General features: G+C 31.8%; 2 protein-coding genes across 3 annotated transcripts; both read left to right on the forward strand.

Moving 5' to 3' along the window:
- The first annotated feature begins 7,000 nt into the window (after nt 1–7,000).
- LOC133692748 (kinesin-like protein KIN-4C) lies at nt 7,001–15,600 on the forward strand. 2 transcript variants are annotated; one of them, XM_062113880.1, is made up of 28 exons: nt 7,001–7,156; nt 7,306–7,452; nt 7,581–7,727; nt 7,823–7,975; nt 8,054–8,307; nt 8,549–8,727; nt 8,871–8,995; nt 9,297–9,333; nt 9,431–9,522; nt 9,611–9,727; nt 9,810–9,923; nt 10,008–10,091; nt 10,179–10,386; nt 10,793–10,893; nt 11,273–11,371; nt 11,463–11,576; nt 11,647–11,763; nt 11,854–11,934; nt 12,223–12,294; nt 12,369–12,444; nt 12,528–12,559; nt 12,686–12,771; nt 13,015–13,086; nt 13,194–13,421; nt 13,588–13,732; nt 14,066–14,140; nt 14,259–14,801; nt 14,930–15,600. In XM_062113880.1, the coding sequence occupies exons 2-28, from the start codon at nt 7,342–7,344 to the stop codon at nt 15,338–15,340; spliced, it is 3,873 nt and encodes a 1,290-aa protein (XP_061969864.1). In that variant the 5' UTR covers nt 7,001–7,156; nt 7,306–7,341; the 3' UTR covers nt 15,341–15,600. The 2 variants fall into 2 exon arrangements, with proteins under 2 accessions (XP_061969864.1, XP_061969865.1); XM_062113881.1 differs by having other exon boundaries at nt 7,010–7,202.
- Nucleotides 15,601–20,502: 4,902 nt separating this feature from the next.
- On the forward strand, nt 20,503–24,682 carry LOC133692146 (kinesin-like protein KIN-4C). The gene is made up of 12 exons (XM_062112867.1): nt 20,503–20,794; nt 21,104–21,226; nt 21,294–21,404; nt 21,515–21,595; nt 21,722–21,793; nt 21,965–22,058; nt 22,150–22,181; nt 22,745–22,818; nt 23,046–23,108; nt 23,222–23,363; nt 23,541–23,945; nt 24,164–24,682. Exons 1-12 carry the CDS (start codon nt 20,651–20,653, stop codon nt 24,350–24,352), a joined length of 1,530 nt encoding a protein of 509 aa, XP_061968851.1. The 5' UTR covers nt 20,503–20,650; the 3' UTR covers nt 24,353–24,682.
- Nucleotides 24,683–24,808: the final 126 nt, after the last annotated feature.

Consider the following 24,808-nt stretch of genomic DNA (forward strand, 5'->3'; position numbering starts at 1 on the left):
AAGTTAATTCAAATAACCATGTTAAAAAAAAAAAAAAAAACTCTTCATGAGTTCACAGGGATGAAACAGACATAGTAAAGGCACATCATTGAGAATTTTATATTTTTAACCATACACAAATAATCATATCCTCGATAATCAATTTCCCCTGGCATCTATAATAATATGCGTAACAAACACCCTCAAAGGTTCTGTCAACTAACTCGTCTTCTCCTTTGTTGTAGATGTGTTCACAACCAGTTTTGCTTTTGTCGAATTCTTAAACGCTTCTGGTCCGAGGCTGGAAGATGTTCTTTTGGAAAATCTACATTAGGCCTGGCCCATTAATACAGGTAACGGTTTTCCCCGTAAATAGGTATAAATGAATGGAATTGAGCGGAGTTGAATGTACAAATGAAGATTGTGTTTCGTAGTTGAATCATGTTTGACAAACTTTATAAACAATATTTTAAAATCTCATGATTTAAATTTTTTAATTAAATTTATATTATAATATGGTATCAAAATTTTATTGATCGGATGATTATGAATTCAAATCTTTTTACCCTTGCCTGTTTTATTTAATAAAATCAAGTACAAGATAGTGTAAATTTTAAAAAATAATATAAATTATATCTTGAAATCTCACATGTTAATTTAAGTTATTAGTTAAGATACTTTTTGATAAATTACAATGACATACACATTAAATATAGAAAAGAAACAAATTAAATTGATCTTCACAAACAAACAATATATAGCACAAACTCTAGTTTTATTCAATGTAATATTATTATAATCCATCAGCTTATACATCACAGTGAATTTAAAATGAAAGAAATGTATAATAATATTAACATATTAATTACCATCCTTGGAATAATTTTTATTGTAACTAATAAGGGTTCTATTTGAGTGAAAGAGAGTCATTTGAAGCATTCTATTTATCTAGACTTATTAACTCATATTTTCTTTTTGGACTTAATACATACAACTCGAGTCCACACATTGCTATGGGATGGATCAAAATCAAGTTATTGCATTATTAAAAATGCAAGTGTCGCTATTTTTTATACATATGATAAAATATTTAAAATGAAATTTAAAAACATGATTAGTATATTAAATTAAATTAATTAACCACTATATACATTAATAAATAAATAAATAAAAGAGTAGGTTTGGCCTTTTTGACCTAGCTGGTCAAGAGCAAACTGATCACCCCGCTCAAATAGCAATCTGGTTATAAAAAGAAATTTCACACCGTTGTTGTTTTCACCTATGCATAACCCTAGCTCAAATGTAAAACAACAAAATATTAAATGGTTAAATCGCAAAAAAAATCCAAGGAGTGAAATGAAAAGATGGTGATACATTGTATTGACCCCTGAAATTGACGACCATAGTTTATGCACACGATCACAATGACTTAACTCAGTTGGACAATCTGTCTCTTTCTTTTTCCTTAATTTATCCTCCTTATGGTTTGGCTTTCATCGGGTATCAATTGACACTGGGTTCGATTTAAGAATGTGGATGAAATTTTAAAAATAAATAAATATTAAATGATAAGGCTGAAAAAACATTAACTTAAAAAAAACAAGTAAACCCGAACAAATCTTCTAAACTTTGGTCGATATCTCAAACTTACAACTCGTGAATTCTTAGATCTAGATTCAATCAAAAAGCTTAATTTCCAACTAATTTAATGTTGAAGGATGAAATTGTAAAAAATAAATTTGCCAAAGAAATAAGAATTGCAATAAAAAGAATGAGAATCAAGTCACATAAGAAAAAAAAATGAAAGGGGATGGAATTGTAAAAAAAAATTGAATCCTGAAAACCATTCAAAACAAAACAAATAGCAATCAAAATAATACGAACTAAATTTGATAGATAAAAAATTAAAATGTGATGAAATTGAAAAACAAATAAATATTGAAGGATAAAACTAAATAAAAAAACATTAGCTCAAAAAAAGAGAAAAAAAATCAAGCAAACCCGAGTCGCCTAGACTTGAATTAATCTTCCAAACTTGTAACTCGTGGAATCCTAGACCTAAGTTTAATCAAGGAGCTTAATTCCCAACTAATTTAACTTTGGAGGATGAAATCACACAAATAAAAAAAACTAAATTACAAAAAAATTGTAAAAAAAAAAATAATTCCAATAAAAAAAAAGAGAATCAAATCACATAGGAAAAGAGATTAAAGGAGGATGAAAATTGTAAAAAAACATCAATCCTAAAATTTATTTAAACCAAAATAAATAGCAATAAAAAGAATATGAATTAAATCTGATAAATAAAAAATTCAAGGAGGATGAAATTGAAAAATAAAAAAATATTGAATGATAAAACTAAAAAAATAGTTTAAAAATATAAAAAAAGAAGCAAATCTAGATGAATCTCCTAAATTTGAGTTAATCTTCCAAACTTGCAACCCATGTAATCCTAAATTCAGGTTCAATAAAGAAGCTCAATTCTCAGCCAAATTAATTTTGGAGGATAAAATTAAAAAAAAAAAATTAAATTAAAAAAATTTTTCAAAAAAAAAAGAATTGCAATAAAAAAAATGAGGATCAAATCATATAGAAAAAGTAAATAAATAAAGGATGAAAATTGTAAAAAACATCAGCCCTGAAAATTATTTAAACCAAAACAAATAAGGATCAAATATGACAGATAAAAAATTAAAGGGGGATGAAATTGAAAAAAATTCAATTTTAAAAACCATTTCAGATAAAAAATACTAATAAAAAAAATATGGATTAAATTTGAAGAAAAAACAAATTGAATGGATACTTTAAAAATCTAGAGTGACATGCACAAAAATCAAGATAGAGAGGGGAAAAAAAGAAAAGTCAACAAGGAAGCCCATTATTGATCGCAGAACGCCACTACACGCGTTACCTAAAAGCATCGGAGTGTTTGAAGCATTAGCTCCTGCATTACACGTGCTAGTTGGTTTTTCTTTTTTATTAATATTTTATATTTATTAAATGACTAAATTTCTCCAGACTCAACATAATTATAACAAAACAAACAAGGGTGAAAAGACAAAATAACTCCTAAAAGTCAATTTATTATTTTTTGCTTTTTGATGGTTTTTTTTATTATTGGAATGTGCTAACCATAAGAAAAAAATGAAAATAACCCCGGGCAATAATTTATTATTTTTTGCTTTTTAAGAGTAATTTAATAATTGTATTGTATTAAAAAAAAGAAAAAAACTTATTTATTCATTGCGAATTTCATAATAACTAATGGCCAACAATAATAAAAAGAATATGAATTAAATCTGATAAATAAAAAATTCAAGGAGGATGAAATTGAAAAATAAAAAAATATTGAATGATAAAACTAAAAAAATAGTTTAAAAATATAAAAAAAGAAGCAAATCTATATGAATCTCCTAAATTTGAGTTAATCTTCCAAACTTGCAACCCATGTAATCCTAAATTCAGGTTCAATAAAGAAGCTCAATTCTCAGCCAAATTAATTTTAGAGGATAAAATTAAAAAAAATAAATTAAATTAAAAAAGGTTTTCAAAAAAAAAAGAATTGCAATAAAAAAAATGAGGATCAAATCATAATAATTGTATTGTATTAAAAAAATGAAAATAACCCTGGGCAATAATTTATTATTTTTTGCTTTTTAAGAGTAATTTAATAATTGTATTGTATTAAAAAAAAAAACTTATTTATTCATTGCGAATTTCATAATAACTAATGGCCAACAATAAGACCATTGATTATTTTTTTGTGAGTGTGAAGAGCAAAATGATAATTATATAGTTATCATTTTAAACTATATAATTATTATGTTATTGGAATGTGCTAACATAAGGATTAATTATGTTATTGGAATGTGCTAACCATAAGAAAAAAATGAAAATAACCTTGGGCAATAATTTATTATTTTTTGCTTTTTAAGAGTAATTTAATAATTGTATTGTATTAAAAAAAAAGCAAAAAAACTTATTTATTCATTGCGAATTTCATAATAACTAATGGCCAACAATAAGACCATTGATTTTTTTATTTTTTTGTGAGTGTGAAGAGCAAAATGATAATTATATAGTTATGAATGAAAAGTGAAGTGTGTCCAAGTCTAGAATAATTTTTCCTTCCTTTTTAGTTTTTAATTCGTGTCTAAAGTCTAAACAAAAAACAATGCAATGGTTTCACCACACATAATTTCATCGTAAAAGTGATTTCAAGATGCCTTCAAGTCAGGAAATAAGTGAATTCGTCCTGCCAGATCATATGACGGAAATAATCATTGATTAAGAAAATTCTGCTTTATTGTATATTTGTACGGAATTAATATCCCATTAATATTTATAAACATCGTCAAGCGGTGGTGAATCTGAGTGGCTATCAGCTGGCCTGCAATCGAACAGATCACAGCTAATATCAAATATTTTGGAGCCCAATAACAAAACAGGGATTTCTCAAAAGGTTGAGATTTTCAGAGAATTGAACCATATTCGTTACGAGAAATCAATTTCTTTCTTGATATTTTTTTTTGTTTGACTGTTACACTGCCTATCTACTTTCTCCTTTTACCTTTCGATACAAATTTTGCAATGATGATTCCAAAAGCGAGCACAAACAAGAAAGTAAATTGGTCAAGTGAAAAATAAAAAATGGTTAGCCGTTGAAGTAGTTGAGATCTTATTTCGAAAACTCTAGCCGCCACTTCTTCTGAAGAGGCCCTTCAGGATGTGCTTTTTTTATATTATTATTATTATTATTATTATTACTATTATTATGTTATCCAATAAAGATTTTTGGGGGTAATGATAATCCAAGGCTGCTATTGCTTGGAGGGTAAAGAGGACAAAATTTACCCTCTGGGGGTAATGATACCCCCTTAATAATTCGTCTCCTAAAATTGAACTTAGTTTTTACTCTTATAAAACTTAGGGAGTGTTTGGGAATGTGGTTGCGGCTGCGTTTTCAAAAAATTTTAATTTTTTTTTGTTAAAATTTAATATGGTTTGTAAGTTTTAGATCGTTTTGATGTGCTGATGTCAAAAATAATTTTTAAAAAATGAAAAAACATCATTGACATGTATTTTAACACGAAAAGTTATTTGAAAAGCACCCACAACTACACTGCCAAACATGCTCTTAATCCTTTGCATTTTTTGTTTGCCTTTGAATTCAATGTGTATAAAAAATAAATAAATTTAAGAGTTATATTATAATACCAAAAGGATTGGATCAAAGTAAAAAGAGTTTAAAAGTTTGAGGATAGAAGTGTGGAGGATGAAATTTCAAACTTTATTCCCGAACATATCCAAACAAGCCACGGCATGAGTCAGCAGGAGCTCCCAGCTGCCATGTGAATATATCCTTTCTCTCCCTACAACTTGACATCTCTCACACATGAATAAGATACAAGGTTATTCAAAAATATTTTGTAATTCATTTTATTTTAAGAGGATGTTTGGTAGGTGATAACAGTTATTTTTTAAATAAATTTTTGTATTAAAATGCACGTTAATGATTTTTTTTATTTTTTAAAAATAATTTTTAACATCAACACATCAAAACGATCCAAAACATATTAATTATATTAATTTTTAATAAAATAATAATAATAATAATTTTTTTTGGAAATATTCTGAATCTTAGAACGAACCAGTTATAACTTTTTTGTATGAAGTTTCAATGTTCAAGTTACTTAAAAAATTATGATGAGAATTTGCTAATTGATTTTAGAAAACTCAAGAATGCTGAACAAAAGGAGATTGTGTTTTGTTTTCGTCAATCTCCTGTGAACGAAAAACAACCCTCTTGTTCAAGTTTTTTTTTTTTTTTTTTTGAAGATTATATGATACTATTTATTTATGCTTGCTTGGTATTGCAAGGGATCTCATGGGATAATATCAAAAACCATACTCAATTTATTTTAAATACTTTAGTGACTAATATGATTCTATTCACTTAATAGGAAAAAAAATAAATCTATATGGTTATTTATGTGCTGAGATCAACTACTTCGCTCCGGTTAATCTTTGAGTCAACTTTTCATTTATTATCCTTCTACCCCAAATCAAAACCTAGTAACCTGCCTTGTTGGATGTTTTTCTGCAGTGTAATTCATGGAGATAGCCTGCTTGTTTGGGTTCGGGAATTTAATTGCAATTATTTTTTAAAAAACTTTTGTTGTTAAAATACATTAGAATGATACGGAGCTCTAGTAAGTTCAATGAAAGTGCAAAAATAGAGTTTTTGGAGAAAAAAAATGGTGAAATTGTGCATAGAGTTGGAGAATTTAGAAGTATATTTATATTTCTTATAAATTTGTAAACTCGAGGAAAAAATCTTGATTTTTCATAATTTTGATTTAGTTTATTGGTTTTGCATGAGTTAAGTTTAATTTTTTATTTTTCAAAGTTTTAATTTAAATTTACATGTTAAATATATATTAATTCGTAAAATTATATATTTTTATTAGTCAACTCATTAGTTTAACAATAATAATAAGAAGACACAACAATTTTATTAATTCGTTCAAATAACCATAAATGTTGTCTTCATGTTATTTGTTAAAGGGTAGTTTTAGAGGGATTTATAAAAAGTAATCTGTGTCATAAATTTAAAATCAACAAAACACAATTCTAAAAAAAGAAGAAAAAGAAAAAAATCAATAATACATAAAATTCGAAGATTATAGATTTGCTTTCCTTTTTAAGAAGGGATAAATTTAGAAAGTTTGATAAAATAACTTCTATAAAAAAAAATTCTGAAAGTTATAAATAATATATATATAAATTTGACTTGATGAATAAAAAATGGTTTTGCAGTCCATACAAGCTAGTTATTTTGAATTGATACTGGTTGTATTTTTCCGAAACAAACCTAGGAAGGGGGCGAGGCTGTCCGGATCGGATGGTTTGAAAATACAACTCGAAAGACCGCAATGAGCCGTTGCCAATCACCACATCCCCCCCACGTGACTTACCCTCACTAAACATTTGAATTCGGACTTGAAGCGCCTTTCCCTTAATTCCACTTCAATAATCTTAATCAATTCCATCCCCCCACACACCCTTTCAAAAAAACACAACCCCCCTCTCTCCTTTCCTTCGTTCATGTCTTTCTCTCTGATAATCTAACCCTCAACAATAATAAAAAAAATCCTAATTTCTCCGTCTCCCTCAGGTAGCCCACAGATCTCTGTTTCGTCAATTCATGCGTTACCAGAAATGTTAGCGTGGATTTAAATCTCTCCTTCCTTCTCTTGTTTCTCTAACGTCATTGTGCATTTGATTTTAATCTGGCTTGTGGTTTCAATACTGGATATGGTTTAGGTTTTCGTGCCCGAATCGATTTTGAAAAAAGCAGAGATGGAGAACTCGGAGTGCGTGAGAGTTGCAGTTAATATTCGGCCGTTGATCACACCAGAGCTTCTCAATGGTTGTACAGACATCATCACCGTTGTTCCTGGAGAGCCGCAGGTATCGCATCGCCCTTCTCTCCTTTTCAAATCTCATTGTCTTACATTTTCCAGGTTTCAATAATTAATACCGTTAAATATCTGATTTTATTTATTAAATTGACTGTTTGCTTTTAAAAAAAATTTCAGGTTCAGATCGGCTCGCATTCGTTCACTTACGATTACGTGTATAAGAGCACGGCGTCACCTTCTTCAGATATTTTCAACGATTGTGTTGCTCCACTGGTAGAGGCACTTTTAAATGGCTACAATGCCACCGTCCTTGCATATGGCCAGGTCTAACGTCTAATTTGCTTGATGAATTTCTTTTGTCTGCTAGTCTGTGTATATTTATGATTTTAACACGGGGTGTCTTGTTTGTTAAAAATTAGACTGGTTCGGGGAAAACGTATACTATGGGGACTAGCTACACTGGAGAAGGAAGTAATAGTGGGATTATACCGAAAGTAATGGATAGTATATTTAAGAGAGTGGAGACTGCTCAAGAATCGACAGAGTTTTTGATACGGGTTTCATTTATTGAGGTAAAATGTGCTTCAATGCAATAACTCTGTGTACTTGTTGTAAAGCCATGTGCTAATTTTCTGATGGTAAATGAACAGATATTTAAGGAAGAGGTGTTCGATTTGCTCGATCCCAATTCGGCAGTTTTCTCTAAAGCCGAAGGGGTGAATTCTGCAAAGCCTGCGGTGCCTGCTAGAGTACCAATTCAGATAAGAGAAACAGTAAATGGAGGGATCACGCTTGCTGGTGTCACTGAAGCAGAAGTTAGAAATAAAGAGGAGATGGCATCTTACTTGTCGCATGGGTCTCTATGTCGTGCAACTGGCAGCACTAACATGAACAGTCAATCGAGGTGTGGATTTCACCATGTCATTACTCTAACTTAGTTTTTGTCATTGTTCTGTCATAAGGTTGGTTTCAAAGAGCTCATGGTTTCAAACGGTTGATGAATAAGCCTTTTCTGACCTGTTTTTTACTTGAAGTTGTCTAATCCCACCAAAAGAACTTAACATGTGTTATGCAATTGTTATCTCTTTGCACTTTTCTTTGTTAATTTTCTCATCTATTTTAAAGACTTGTTGCATTGTTTCCAGTCGCTCGCATGCTATATTTACAATTACCATGGAGCAAAAGAAAATTTCTTCCTGTCCAAGCGGAGTAAATAATGATGAATTCGGTGATGACATGTTATGTGCAAAACTACACTTGGTTGACCTTGCTGGATCAGAACGTGCAAAAAGAACAGGAGCAGATGGCATGCGTTTCAAGGAAGGTAGTCCCATTGTTTGTTATAATGCTGAGAATGAGAATTCCTAATATGATTCAACAGGAATGCTTAAAGTGCAATGGTGGCCTGCAATGTTTGTTTTATTTTGTTTATCTTGTTAAAAAATTTGATGATTTTTCATGTTTTAGGCATCCATATCAATAAGGGTTTGCTGGCCCTTGGAAATGTGATAAGTGCATTGGGTGACGAGAAGAAAAGGAAAGAAGGGGGCCATATTCCTTATCGCGACAGCAAGTTGACACGCTTGTTACAGGTAAAGGAGTTAGTTAATGTTGATCTAAGCCTCTCATATCAATACAAAATCTTGTAACTTTTGTGGTTCATGATCAAATAATTTCTTAAATATATGGGTTAATTGTTTATTAAAAAAGGCAAGAAAACATAAATAAAAGCTATATTGATGGATCGTTTGCAATATTGCGAAATAGTTCAGGGAGATTTCATTGACTGCAGTGAAAATGTAAGCTCTACATGGTGATTGCTTTTGGTTTAAAGTATGAATTCTCTCATGATAGAAGCTTGCTTATTGCTGTCACTGGAATTTGAATTTCTAGGATTCTTTGGGAGGAAACAGCAAAACGGTGATGATTGGTATGTCATTTATTATCTTTATGCATCGCAATCCTTGAAGTTTACTTTTGCATTTTAGATTTCCCCCTTCAACAGTTTGATTGTCGTATTATTATAGCATGTGTTAGCCCTGCTGACACAAATGCGGAGGAGACCTTGAATACTTTGAAATACGCAAATCGTGCTCGCAATATTCAAAACAAAGCAGTGGTAATTTTGCCTTCTTCACTTGTTTGTTGTGTTTTGTTTTGTCATGCCTTTCTTTTCATGTTCGTGACATTTCCCCCCTTGTTCTTAGGTCAATCGTGATCCAATGTCTGCTCAAATGCAGCGAATGAGAAGCCAAATTGAGCAATTGCAGGCTGAACTGTTATTTTATCGTGGTGATGCAACCATCCCATTTGACGAGCTTCAGGTACATCAATTTGTGATAAATAATACCCACATCTGCTCCTTGTCTTCTAAATTCAACTACTTAATGATATGTGTTCTTTTAGATACTCAAACACAAAGTATCGTTGCTTGAAGGGAGCAATGCTGAACTAAAACGAGAGCTTCATGAAAGACAACTCACCTGCGAACATTTGAATCAACGTGCTGTCGAAGCTCAGGTTATTAAGTTTGTGTGTTACTTTACTTATTATCTTTCTTGTAATGTTTAATTTGTATTGATTACAACTGAGTCAATATTTCAGGTTGAAAAGGACAAATTGATAATGCAAATTGAATCAGCTCGAAATGGTAAATCATGGGATGAGATTGACTCCAGTACAAGTCAGGTTAGTGTGAATTGATTGATGCAGTCTTATTGTAGCTTTCGAGATACAAAATTCTTTTATGACACAAAGTTTTAAAGCATCTTTCAGGATTATGATTTAGTGAAAAAGTATGTATCAAAAATTCAAGAGTTAGAAGGAGAGCTGCTGCATTTGAAAAACTCGTCCAACTCGAAGTGTATTCAATTTGTTGATTATATCAACTCAGATGATGAGAGGTTTGGCTCAAAAAATGCTTTGTTACAATCTCTAAATGAGTTTTCATCCAATTCTGACACAAAAGCAGCAGACATTTCAGGTAACATATAAGAAATTCTAACTCATTTTGTTGTGCGATTGTTAGTTTTCTTATTTTATATTATTGAAAAGTCTTTTCCCCATTTTTGTATTTCATTTCATGATGAACACTCCAATTGAATTACTTGGTAAATTTGTTGTTTGGTTGTTGAATATTTAATCTTTAATGTTGGGAATGCTGGTCTCATGTGCGACAAAACCATGCATATTTTTTAAAATCTGGCAGCTTTATGGGTAGGTCACACAAAATCATTAGTTAGAGAAGCTATGCCTTCGATAACTATTGATGCTCAGCATCGTTTTATTTGCTGTTTCTGTTTTTTCTATTCAACTTTGCATTTTATTTTCACCAGTGAGATGTAGCTGTATAAAATTGTTGAAATCATTTTCCTTTGATTCAACTACAGATGAAGTTGAAGATGAGGAAAAAGAGCTGGAACATTCTTCTCTTCAAGAAAAATTGGACTGGGAGTTGAAAGAATTGGACAGAAAACTTGAACAAAAGGAGGTAAAGGCAGCTCAACTATTTTTTGTATAATTTTTCCTTTCCACTCCTGTGCTGTCAAAATTAGATGTAATATCTACCGCTAACTACTTTTTGGCTGCTGCTGCTGTTTTCTGCTCAATAAACGACCTGCCGGTTCATGAGGTGGAAGAAGATTTTGAACCACAGAAGTCTCATTCATGAGCAACCGCATACAAAAGTTTCTAATTAAGCCACAAAAGAAACTCTTACTAGTTCTGACATAAATAAAATATAGGAATAGTAGGTGTATGTGATTCTTTATGTTTTAACTGTCTAGGACCTGCAGTTCCTTATTTTTATTCTACAATTTGTTGGCATTTTGAGCACTGCCCTTCATTCCCTTTTCCTTTAATTTTTGAAGGCTGAAATGAAGCGTTTTACAAGTGTGGATACTTCAGTTCTTAAGCAACATTATGAGAAGAAAGTTCACGATTTAGAACAAGAAAAGAAGGTTTTGCAGGTCAGTGCTTTAGTAATGCTAGACATGTTATGTTTCCAGTCTTTCAAGGTTCATGTTTGTATATTAATCCGTCTTTGTTGTCAATGCACAGAAAGAGATTGGGGAATTGAGATGCAATCTTGTCAATATATCATCTACTTCTGATGACGGTGCTAAAAAATTAAAGGATGAGTATCTTCAAAAGTTGACAGTCCTTGAGGCACAGGTGAGTGTGAGTCTGCACAGACTTATACTGTCAGTTGCAATTATTCTCGGATTCATATTCTGCTTTGCAGGTTGCAGAGTTGAAGAAGAAACAAGATGCTCAAGCTCAATTATTGAGACAAAAACAAAAGAGTGATGAGGCTGCAAGACGACTGCATGAGGAGATTCAGAGAATCAAGACTCAAAAGGTGCGATTTTGTTACACAAAAGGTTTGTTTATAGTTATTTTAAGTTACAATTCCTTTTATCACAGTATTAACGTGCCTATTTGTTTCCAGGTCCAACTTCAACATAAGATCAAGCAAGAATCTGAGCAATTCAGGTTATGGAAGGCATCGAGGGAAAAAGAAGTTCTTCAGGTGCATAAAGGAAAAAAATTGTCTGTCCTTAATTATTTAATGTATGATTTTATCAAATTTTGTGCGATCATAATTTACAAAGCTTAAGACAAATATTTTTCTTATAAAGAGGATTGTATTTATCACAGATGTAAAAAAGCAAGTATAAAACAATATTTTCCTTAGAAATGTTATTATTAAAGGAAATTGTATTTATCCTAGATCCTCGATGTTGCTTTCATGCCTCCGTAGATTCTAAATGACACGGAAATTAACTCTCTTTGGATCACATTTTTTATTCATTACCAGCTTAAGAAAGAAGGCAGGAGAAATGAGTACGAGATGCACAAGTTGTTAGCTTTGAATCAAAGGCAGAAAATGGTAATTGATGTGCATTTAGAACGCTATTTCTAATTTACAGAAGTATTCTACTGACTTTTGGTATTTCAAAACAGGTGCTACAAAGAAAGACAGAAGAAGCTTCTATGGCTACAAAAAGGCTAAAAGAGCTTTTAGAATCAAGAAAGATTGGTCGGTGGATTTACTACTTCCTGCCCTCCCTTTTGTTTTCTGTAAACAATATTTTGTTGAAAATTTACTTTCCTATACTACAGGTGTTGGAAATGGCAATGGCCCTGGAATTCAGGTACTACTTTTAGTCTTAAGGCAGAATTATGCATTTTGAATGTGCATAAATAAATAATTGTTATTAGGCTTTGGTTTGTTATTTTTCTGAGACTTGCTCCTAACACAATTTATTTTCAATGTGAAGGCTCTGATGCAGGCAATTGAGCATGAGCTTGAAGTCACATTACGCATACATGAAGTACGTTCTGAGTATGAGCGTCAACTGCAAGAGTGAGTCACTGATTTTGCATCTTAACTTCATGCATATTCCGTAAAAATCTTCAATTCATTTCCTTTTAAACTTATTTCTTTGTGAGAATATTTGTATCTTCATCAGTATACAGTGAGAGGATGCGCTTGATTTGTTACCTTGATTATTTTGCTATATATTATCCAAATGAAGGACATCTTTGAGGCTGCCTATCAGTGCTCATCCACGCTAGCTAATTCAAGCAAATCCTCTTGTTATTTCAGGAGAGCTAGAATGGCCAACGAAGTTGCAAAGTTGAAGGAAGAAGCAGAGATACTTAAACAAACTAATTCAAGGTGATTCGTTTTCTCCATCTTGATTTCCCTTCATGGCCTCTTATGACTTTATATTAACATTAAGTTTGAGGAAGTTAACAATTAGATAATTGGCTTTAACAATGCAGTGATTGCTCACCAGCGATGTCTCCTGGAGCTAGAAATTCGAGGATTTTTGCTCTTGAAAACATGCTTGCTGCTTCTTCTAGCACCTTGGTTTCGATGGCATCACAATTGTCAGAAGCAGAAGAGCATGGACGGGGCTTTAGTGGAAGAGGACGTTGGAATCAAGTTCGGTCACTTGCTGATGCAAAAAACGTGATGAGTTATTTGTTCAATATAGCATCCTCCACCAGGTGATGACCTTCTTCAGTTTTATTTTTCTGAGTTTCTTAAGTCAAAATATTTGATCAGAGCTTTATTATCTGGATTGGCTAGCTTCTTTTCAATGTAACGTGAACGGGGCTATGGTTTTACATGTTGCGTGGAATTGATTTATCCGGATTACTCCTATTTTTTTAGGTGCTTGTTGCGAGATAAAGAAGTTGACTGGAGAGAAAAGGAGACTGAAATAAGAGATTTGAAGGAAAAAGTGGTGAAACTGACTACTCTGGCCAGGCATCTTGAAATGCAGAAGGCAGAACTCTTTCATCAAGTGAAGTTACAGGTTAGCTGTTTATCAATTACTTGTTCCTAATCTGGTTTGGAGTCACACAGCAGATTTAAAAAGAAAAGTTGAATATTAGTCTTGCTTTTGGTCCTTAGTATGCATTATATCGTTTACTTGTTCCTTAGTATGCAGTGTAAATATAGATTTTTATAGTTTTTTTTTTATTGAATATTTCTTGTTTGAATCTCGTGAATTGCGTTTGTCACCTTGGATTTTGTAAAATTAGGTAGATGTTTCTAACTTGGAAAATTGTGTCTTCATCTTCCTATTTCTATTTTGTTTGAACAATTTCTCAATTTATCAAATACTGATTGCATGATCTATTAACAGAGTTCAGCATTGAAAAAATACTCCACCAAAAGTGAGGCCGATTCTGAAGGATGCAAGCTCGACATGCATAGACAGGTATATTTATAGATATATAAGCTTGTATTGCTGGATAGTCTTACAAATGAATTCTTCGCTATTCCCTAATCCCATAGCCCTTTTCTTTATTTATCGGTTTGTTTGTTTGTTTGTTCAGGCACAACAAAGCACCCCTATCATATTGGATGATATGGATACATCTGAATCAGAACATTCAGATAATGATTTGATGGATGATGAATGGGTACAATCAGAGAAAGAGGCGACTGATGATGAATGGGTAATGTCAGGGAAGCGGCAGAGAAAGAAAATAAATTTAAAAAACAAAGCCCGTTCCAGTACAGGAGATATCCATGATCCTGAAAACTCCAAGTCAGATTGTTCTGGTGAGGCAGCCACTGCTGTTCCAGTATGTTGTGCTTGTAGTAAATACTCATTATGCAAGACATCCAAGTGCCAGTGTCGAGCATCTGGGGGTAGTTGTGGGATATCGTGTGGCTGCATGCCAAATAAATGTTCTAATAGAGGAGCTACTACAATTCCAGATTCGGAACTTGGATCTAATGAAACAGAAAACAATCAGGTCCTTGCTTCTCATGGTGCAATGTTGCTAGAAAGTGCTCTAGTTGAGAAGCCTAGAGAAACAAGTGAAGATAGTGTGGTGGGAAGGAAGCCTCTGTCCGATATAGGCAACACGATGGTATGCTCGTTTCGAAGCAATCAATTAGTGATTCTTTTTTTTTTGCAAATTCATTGATGCAAATTGGTTTTCCTCTTCTTCTTCTTATTTTTTTATCGTTATTATCTTTTAATTCGTGTCTCCTGCAGGCCAAATCCAATGCACCAAACGCAAACCAGAGAAAGAAATGGCGCAAATCAGTAATTCAGCTTGTTCCTGTTCCTCCACCCACCACAAAATCAGAAAACACTGAAGCTGCCCCCCAAAAGGCTGATGATAATGGTGCAAGCGAAGCAGACATTCCTTTGAAGTTACCTAGGGCTATGCGATCGGCTGCACCAAACACTGTAAGTGAAACAGATAATGGTGCAAGTGAGGCGGAAATTCCTTTGAGGCTACCGAGGGCTATGAGATCAGCTTCACACGGTGGCATCCTTCTGAGAGACAGGAATGCTGATCAAGCAGAAGAATCAATAAATAAAGAGACCGGTGTGCTTCCTACCAGAAGCCCTGCCCGACCGAAAAGAACATCCGATGAGAAAGAGAACTACGGCCGTTAACATGTACAGCAGTACCGTTAAGATTATTTTTTGGATGGATTTGTTTGGAAAAAATGAAGGTGGACATGGGGAGCTCTATTGGTACCTTGATTGATTGTGTACTCCGATGTGCTGGGTAATTGTGTAATTGATTTCTTTCTAGAAATCAAACAAGACAGATTTAGATTAGGAATTCATATCTGTCTCTCCGATGTGATGCTTTGCTCTTCCTATTATTTTGTATGAATTCTTTGTTAATGTCGATACGGATTCATATTTCATTGGCCCATTGAAAAGTTCACCTCTCTTCTCTGAACATTTGATGCCATGGATGGAAATTTAAGCGCATTTTAACAAATGGTAAAAAATTTGAAGTTGTTCGGTATCATTTTCTACTTTCAAACAAAATGGAAAAAAACAAGAAAACCATTTTATTTGGTTACTTTTTTTTAACAATGAATTGTTGGCTTTATATATATATATTTTATAACATTGGTTTTAAAAAACAAAAAACTGAAAACACGACAATAAACCACCTCAACTTCCTGCCTTTCTTTTTTCACAATCTATTTAAATTATATAATTCAACACAAATCGGTCATATTATCCTTTTTAAAAAATATTTTTATTAATTGGAAAATGATTTTCTTAATTTATTTCTTAAAACCATTTTTTTTAGTGTTCAAAGTTTGCAATGAGATAAAGAATCCTAATTTTGTTACACATGCTTTATTCTATGTATGAATTTATAAATTTTACAAAGTTCTCATGTTTCATGTAATTCCAAGCATCTCTCACCTTTTTATATATATATATATATATATATATATATATATATATATATTTTTCTCACGTAGAGTATATAGAGTGTTGTTATGAGTTACGTGTTGTTAGTTGATAGGTTAAGAAATTGTTTGGGAACGCAGTGCAAATCATGTTTTTAAAAAATTTTAATTTTTTTTATTAAAATTTAATATATTTTGTATGTTTTGGATCATTTTAATGTACTCAAAAATAATTTTTAAAAATTAAAAAATATAATTAATATATATTTCAGCATGAAAAATTATTTAAAAAATAACCACTAACAGATAGAAAGACATACTCTAATTCTTATTATTGGTTTGTAGCGCTCCTTGTTTATTAGTGGAGAAGTTGATACTTTCTGTATACGTGGAGATACGTACGATTGCGGGTTTGTTCGGCAGTGTGGTTGCGGTTGTTTTTTAAATAGCTTTTTGTGTCAAAATGCATGTCAATGATATTTTTTTATTTTTAAAAAATTATTTTTAATATCAGCACATCAAAATGATTTGAAAACACTAAAAATATATTAATTTAAAATTAATAAAAAAATAAAATATTTTTAAATTTTGTGCAAAGCATCACATAAATTTTGTGTGCACCAGATGTGCGTGCACTCGTGGATGATACGCAACTCCTTGAAACTCAAAAAAATAAATTGAAGTGTATCAAAGCAAGTATTGTACAACCCTAGATGAGTCAAGATTGGACGACATGGAGGCCGTTTGGGCCCAACCTTAACAACAAGACATGCCCAAATGACTAGAATTTTTTTTATTTTTTTGGTGCACTGCCAGGCAGATTGTTACACAAGGAAAAATTATATAATAATCTTTATATAATAGGTAGATGATTTAAAATGACTAAATGAATCTATTGCGCACGTGTGTGTATATATATAATTAATTAATAAGAAAACACAAACCCCATTAGTCTTTTATTGTGAGGTTAGATTCATTGTAACATGGATTGCTACAATACAATGATATTTTTCCTTTTTATTACAAAAATCAAATGACCTTCCTATGGATAGAATGGTCTTCTAAGGGGACTCATTTGATATTATAAAAATAATTGGAAGAATAATGATTTATTAACTTTTCCTTGCACAATTAAATGACATGAATGTCTTTAAAAAGTAAATAAAAAATTAAAGGATGAAAAGGGTTTTTGTGTCATTTCGTATTGTAAAATAGTAAAATTATTTCATTTCCTTTTGAGTAAAAAAAATAAAAAAGCGATAAAGGAGTATTTTGGTATTTTCATCATGTTTTTTTTTTTTTTTACAATCTATTTGAATTATGGACAAATCAGTCTTTTAACATAAAAAAAACACGGTAACTGGGTGTGTGCGTAGCACGCGCCAACGAGTTGACATTGCTTGCACCCTTTGAGAGGCGCATGCTCGGAGGCCAGAAAGATCCAACTTTTGATTTTTCTTTTCTCATTTACTTGAAATCGCTTTGAGTCAACCAAAACTCACAATTGTCCTACCATTTAGTTTTTCTTGCAAATGTGGTCCTTCTTTTTTTGATTGGTCTTTATTTGTTCTAGATTTTTTTTTTCAATTTCATCCATTTCTATTTGGTTTTATTTATTTTTTATATCAATTATGGTACTCATTTTTTTTATTACTGTTTTTCTTTTATTTTTTTCTTAATTTGTTTTTTTTTTTTCAATTTTATCTCTCAACTTTTTATTTCATTTAATTTTTATCTAATTTTGGTCCCTATTCTTGTAATTGTTATTCTTTCATCCTTTACTTAGTTTTTTTTTAACTCAATATTTTATTTCATTTTTTTTTCTGATTTTGGTCTTCATTCTTTTAATTGTTTTTTTTTCATTTTCTTATTTTATAGGGTTATCCCGAGTCGCGGGTTAGTCAAGTTAATTCGAGTTGTTTTAGATTTCTTTTTCAATGTTTTTTTTTTATTTTTTTTTCAGTTTTTTCCTTTGATATTAGACTATTGAATCTTGAGTTTTTTTTCATGGGATCGAGTTAGTCAAGTTAATCACAAACAAAATTTTTTTTTCAATGTTTTTTTAATTTAACTTTTATCATTTTTTCTAGATCTTTTTTTAAAAATAAATTTTCTTATTATGATTTAATGTCATGGATGGCGGGTTAATAGAGTTAACCTGGATTGACTAAATTTTTTTTCTTCAACACTTTTTTTTAAGTTAATTTTTTTACCAATATCATCATCTGAGATTAAGTTATTGGAACTTGAATTTTGTGATTTTTTCAACTTCTCATTCTATAAGATATACCAATTTCATATCACATGTGTTCATCAAATTAACTCGGATTAATTCAAGTTGTTTAAACATATTTTTTTATGTAAAAAAACATTTTAAATAGCACAAATATATATATATATATATATATATATATATATATATATATATATATATATATATATATATATAAACAACTCCACCTTTGGAGCGCAAACATGGCAGTAAATAGTAATTGAGACGCAAAATGGTAAACACAAGAGTAGAAATTTTTTATAGAGAGAAACGTGGTGGCATCCCAAGTAAAGAGTGAGATTACATTTTAGTTTTACATTTGTAATAAAACTAGCTATATAAATTATGCTTTGACGTGTTTTTGTAATTAAAAAAAATTCTAAGTGTAAATAAAAAATATTATCTATACATATAATTAAATAAATAAATAATTATATTTTTTAATAAATAAAAAAAATCAATAACGATAATTAAAAATAAAACTAGAAAGATCGAGAGATAGACATAGATCAAAATATTTAATCTCGTAAGATAAAATATTTATCGGGCTGTGTTTTAATTTTTTTTTACTAAAATAACTTTTTTATTCAATCAAATAATAAAAGAGATATATATGCATATTAAATTGATTGAATAAAATAAAAGAAAAAAAATACTATGCAATGTTGTATATATTAAAAAGATTATATGAAAATAAAAAAAAATTATTTTTAAAAATAAAATTCATCTATACAAAAAATTAAAAAAAAAGAATCATGGATGAATAGAAAAATCTCTTTAAAAATTAAATACGCCCAAAATATTTTTTTAAAAATCTTTATCCAAAAATATTAAATAAGTAAAAAAACAAATCAGAGATGAGAGATATTAATTGAAATATAAATTTTAAAATTATTTAAAATAAAAATAAAAATAGGTTTCAATTAAAAAAAGATAAATTAAAAAAAATAAACCGAGTATCGTGACTTAACTTGTTAAACTTGTGATCCGGGTCATTAACTTAACCGAATTAAATAATATTTTCTCTTAAATTTATACTTAACCCCCCCTCCCTCTCTCTCTCTCTCTATATATATATATATATAAAAACAAAAGAGAGTTTGGGCCATTGCAAGATAAAAGCTTAAGAACATGGTTGGGCCTTTAAATCTAGGCTCATGGGTTTGGGTTTGATTTATGCTTTTTTTTATTTATATATTTTTTAAAAGGTTAGACGACTTATAATCCACCTCTATTTTTTTAAACATAAACATGCATATGACATGTTGTATGTGAGCCCAGATTTCGACCACTACTATGGTACTCGGGAAAAAAGAACAATGTCTTTTTTGCCTTAAAATTTTAAATTTAAAATTATTTCAACCCAAAAACCTGCAACAACACCCTTGAAATAGCTACAAACCAACCTAAAAAACCTAAAAAAGGTCAAAAACTTGAAATCAAACCAAGTTAGATTTATTTGCCTTAACTTAAATATGTTTTTAGACATTATCAAGGCTTTAAAACACCACCATTAAATCTATCTTATCGCATGAAACCCATGAAAACCAGAAAAATTCATTTTAGAGGTTGAAAATATCTTGAATAACAAATTTCTCTCTCATCGCTAGAATTCAGTGGCCCCTCTCTCTAACAATGAATTGAAAAATAATACAAATAAACTTTTGTATCAAAAATATTTTGTTTTGAAATTTAAAGGGATCTAAATTGTATAAATTGTGTTATTTTTTAAGATTAAGGATCTAAATGTATTTTCATGAAATCTAGCACGCTACCTATAGTTGATGTTCTTTTTCATTTCGATCCTTCTTCTTTCAATTCTCACAATGTTCAAGAAAAGAAAAGCAATTGATTTTTTAATTAGGATCAAATTTTTCAAAATAAAACTTTAAGGATCAAAATAAATTATTAAATAATGAATAGTAAGTTTATAGTATTTTGTGTGTGTCTAAATCCATTTACAAAAAAAAAAACATCTTTTTAGGTAATGTTTTTAATTTTTAAAAATTTATTTTTAATATTAGTATATTAAAATAATTAAAAAAATATAAAAATAAATAAATAAATTATATATATTTTTAAAAAATCTGTGTGTCCGTAAAGATAAAGAGGCTCTTAGTGTTTTTATGACATTATAATGTAAGTGGAAGAGGGAAACCAGATCAAATTCAAAAATAAAGACGCTCTTCTGAATCCTCGCAGCTTCACTTGCCAATAATCAGCCGTCGAGAGAGAGACGATTACATCAATTCGATCAGATACTCGGCGCTTAAAATGAAGAAGGGAAATCGCAGATCGAAGCGATCAAGCATTGCCGATTCCTCTTCTCCATCTAAAGACGAAAGTGACCAACCACAACAGAACCAGGATTGCGACAAGAGAGTTCACGACTTGGAGAAAGAAAACGAAGCTCTTAAGGTAACTCTCGGTTTCAAAAACTAACACCACGTGCTTCTGATGTGTCGATTTTGCAGACATTTACTTCACTGTTTTTTTTTTTTTAAATTTTACACCTGCTTGTCTCCTTAGAAGTTGTAGGAAACGAAAAGATATTAGAATCTTGTAAATCTTTTTTCAAATAAGGAAGTTGGAAATTTGAAATTTCAAACTAAGGGAATTTACTTTTGGCTGTGGTCTTATTAGTATTTTTCTCAATTGATTCAGTGGAAACGGGAAAAATTAAGGGTTAAAGTTTTTTGTTTTTTTTTTTTGCTCACGAATCGGCAGAGGGAGATTGAGGAATTGAAGGAAAAAGATGGTGCTAAAATTTCGTCACTGATTTCCGTTGGTGGCAGTGTTGGAAAAAGGAAACAAGATGACATCCAGAAATTACGAAACCTTGAAGAACAGGTGGGTTTTAAGTCACATTATGATATTCGCACTAGCGTATCTGTAACAAATATTGTGCCATTTTCAGGTCATGGAATTGAAGAAGAAACTAAATGCACATTCTCAGTTATCAAAGCTAAAACAAAAGAATGGTGAATCAGGGAGACCGGATGAGATTCAGAGATTAAAGGCTCAGAAGGTGATTTTTTGTTGTTGCTATATATGGAGCATGCCTTGGCAAATTAATTTGTCAGGATGTAAAACTTGCTTGTTTCACTAAATTTGTTTTCTTTTTCCTCACTGCACTAGGTTCAACTCTTATGTAAGATGAAGTTAGACTCCGTGCAATTCAGGCTATCAAAAGCTTCACTGGAAAGAGAAGTTCTTCAGGTTTGTGGTTACTGCAAGGGAGCTATTTTTGCATTTAATTAGTTTGTAGCATCTTGTAGCTTGGGAATGTAAACTTTTGTGTTTAGGGAGGTCTGGCATTAATGTATTGAGTTTCCATATCAACAGATGAAGAAAGAGCAGAGAAGGAACCAGTACGAAATGCGTAAGCTGTTGGCTTTGAACCAGAGACAAAAGCTGGTAATTTCATTCTTCTTTAAAAGTTTCTATGTTCCCCAGAACACTTTTTTTTTAATTAATAATATTTATACTCCTTAATGAAGATCTGTTAGAATCATTCTGGTCCATTTATCTTTTTTCCATGAAAAACTTCTAGAGTCATTTTTCTTGATTCTTATGCTTCAACACTAGGTATTGCAACGAAAGACAGAGGAAGCTTCAATGGCAGCTAAACGGCTGAAGGGTCTATTAGAATCTCGAAAGGCTTTGTCTCAAAAAAATTCTGGTAAGTGGTTCCAGTGCTTCATACAATTCACGTTTGATTTGTTTAATAGTATAATTCATTGACTTTTTGTTTATTCCCAAATCTTGTACAGGCGTTAAAGCTGGCAACAATGCAGGAAGCCAGGTACTGATGATGAGCATGACTAGATTGTGTGTGCCTGTGCCTCTGTGAACATGCTGATCTGTAAATGATGAGGTGCTCTACAGAATGTGTATTTATGTGCATGTTTAGTGGTGGTGTTTGGGATGACACTTGCACATAGATTTATTCTCATGAGTGAATTCCTTCTAGCCCAATGATATCATGGTGACTGTCTGGACATACCTCTGGTGAATAACACCTTTTAAGTCTATGAATTGATAGAACTGAAATAATTCTTATTTCATATTCTAAATGCCAACAATTGATTGATATCACTCATTGAAGCTATCTAATTTCTGCTCATAAATGCCTTTCGCTATCGTGGTTTGATTTGAAAGGTCACACAGAAGTATAGGGTTTGCACTCTGGGTTAAACTCTGCTATAGTTTGTTCATTTCCAGCAGTGAATTAAGGGACAAAAATCGTTATTATTTGTTACTGCACTTTTTAGATATGAGTGAGCTTTTGTTTGTGCTGAAAATAGGGTCATTCATTTATGCCTTGGCTTTTTTAATTTATATCTCTCTTGAGATGCTATCGTGTAGGGTATTGAGCTTGAGCTTAAAGTTGCAGCACGGGTGGAGGAAATACGTTCTGAATATGAACGTCAAATGGAAGAGTAAGTCCTCGTACTCTATTTAATGCTAAATGGCTCATCCTTTCATCCTCATACCTGTTTTGTGTGTCAATGTTTGTAAATATTTTACTTTGTGGTTTTCTAACAAAGTTTTTATTGTTATACCTGATATTGATCTTCATGTTATCTTATTAGTTTCAAACTTAGTGTTGATTTCTTCCATTCTCATCCATCAATTGATACAAAGTGGTTCCATCAAATTTCTTTAGGATGGATTATGAGGTCAGAAAGTTTGAGGAAGAAGCAGAGAAGCTAAGGCTTGAAAATTTCAGGTGTGTTTAGTCGCTAAACTTGTTTTCCCTCAATTTACAGTTTTCTTTCCTCCGCACTTGTACATGTGATCAGTATACCTTTGATTGAACTTCTTCTTTCTGTGTTCTTTAAGGTGCCTGTTGCAGGATAAGGAAGTTGAATGCACAGTGAGGGATAGCGAGTTAAGGGACTTGAAAGAAGAAGTTACCAGGTTAAGTAGTTTGGTCAGTCGACTGGGAATGGCCAAGGTACAAGTTAATTCAAGGAACCCACAGGTAAGAGCATCTGGCTGGCTGGCTGGTTCCATGTCCTGCTTTTACTTGATCTTTTGAGCTTGAATTGTACAAAGGAAGCTTTAATTAGTTAGAATCTTTCTCAGTGAAAAGCAAATTAGTCTATGCAGAAAGGCCAGAAAATTTGGATCTAATGTAGAGGTGGCATTTTTTGACCAGGTAGGTGTGGTTCAGTCCTCTTTTTCAGTCGGAAGTAGTATTGAGCTATTAGGAACGGATACATGTGAATCAGAAGGTTCAGGAGGAAATACTGCTGTCTTGGGGAAATCTGCATCAGTTGTTTGCTGTTCGTGCAGCAAGAAATCACTCTGCAAGACAACAAAATGTGAATGTCGGGCTGCTGGAGGAAGCTGTGGGACATGTTGTGGGTGTGCAGCATTGAAGTGCACCAATAGAAAAGTCTCAAGCAAGGCGGATGACTCCCAGCAATCAGAGGTAGCTCAAAAGTTGCACGTATCCAGTTCATCCGAGACTGGAAAAGATGTTATCATGTCTCAATCTACTGACTTGAACAATGATCTTCAACCTCTAAGGAAACCTTTGCATGAAATTGGGAATGCGCGGGTATGCTTCACTTTCACATTTGACTGTTCTTGTTTTTGGGCCAACCTTTTCCATTGGATATTTTTTCAGTTTTGGTAACAGTAATGTTTTGAAAGTTGAAGTCGGCAATTATTTTTCTTTCACAGTCACTTCCCCTTCAATGTTCTTAATATTTTGTCATAAGATTCGAAGTGTAATCAGTTGTATCAGTACTTTACTGTTAGTTTTGACCTTTACAGATGAATTCAAGCCCTATAAAACCTGTCAAGAAAACAAGAAAGCAGAAATCAGCCCTGCAGCTCGACACCACTTCTCAATCTTGCTCGCTGCCAGAAAATGCTGAAGGCCCGAGGAAAATGGAAAAAGTTGCCCTGGCAGATATCCCTTTGAAGTTAACAAGAGGGGCAAAGCGGTCAGCAGCCAGATGAATTTTTATTAAGATACCTTGTGTTCTACTCCAAGGACAGAGAACCTCGACTTTACAATTTATACATGAATAACGGGGGGCGCGTTCAAATCTGATAGTGGAGTCTGTTGAATTTTGTGGCCACAGGATGAACTCAATTTTTGCTAGTGTGGGTTGAGGAACCCCTCCCTTATGCTTTGAGATAGGCAGATGTGTGCCTAACTTCTATTGATTGTAATGATGTTTTCCAGCTGCATTTGTATTTGAACTGGAGGCGAACCATGCTTTGAGAGATTGCATTTTGGATCAATGAAAACTAACAGCTGAAATTCACAGCTGCAGATAGCAGATACATCATTGATCAATGTAAAAACAAATTTGGCCTGCCCATTAGCGTACATTATTAAACATAGCCAAACCATCAAAGGCGGGGAGTTTCTTAAGAGGCCGCCTGCACTGATTCATCCACCAGTCATGG

Source organism: Populus nigra, chromosome 4, assembly GCF_951802175.1.
Source record: "Populus nigra chromosome 4, ddPopNigr1.1, whole genome shotgun sequence".
NCBI lineage: Eukaryota > Viridiplantae > Streptophyta > Magnoliopsida > Malpighiales > Salicaceae > Populus > Populus nigra.

Coding starts and splice junctions, on each gene's coding strand:
- LOC133692748 (XM_062113880.1), top strand. CDS start 7,342: ATGGAGAACTCGGAGTGCGTGAGAGTTGCAGTTAATATTCGGCCGTTG. Junction 12,295..12,368: donor TGAATCAAAGGCAGAAAATG/GTAATTGATGTG, acceptor ATTTCAAAACAG/GTGCTACAAAGAAAGACAGA. Junction 14,141..14,258: donor AGCTCGACATGCATAGACAG/GTATATTTATAG, acceptor TTGTTTGTTCAG/GCACAACAAAGCACCCCTAT.
- LOC133692146 (XM_062112867.1), top strand. CDS start 20,651: ATGAAGAAGGGAAATCGCAGATCGAAGCGATCAAGCATTGCCGATTCC. Junction 22,059..22,149: donor TTTGTCTCAAAAAAATTCTG/GTAAGTGGTTCC, acceptor AATCTTGTACAG/GCGTTAAAGCTGGCAACAAT. Junction 23,946..24,163: donor ATGAAATTGGGAATGCGCGG/GTATGCTTCACT, acceptor TGACCTTTACAG/ATGAATTCAAGCCCTATAAA.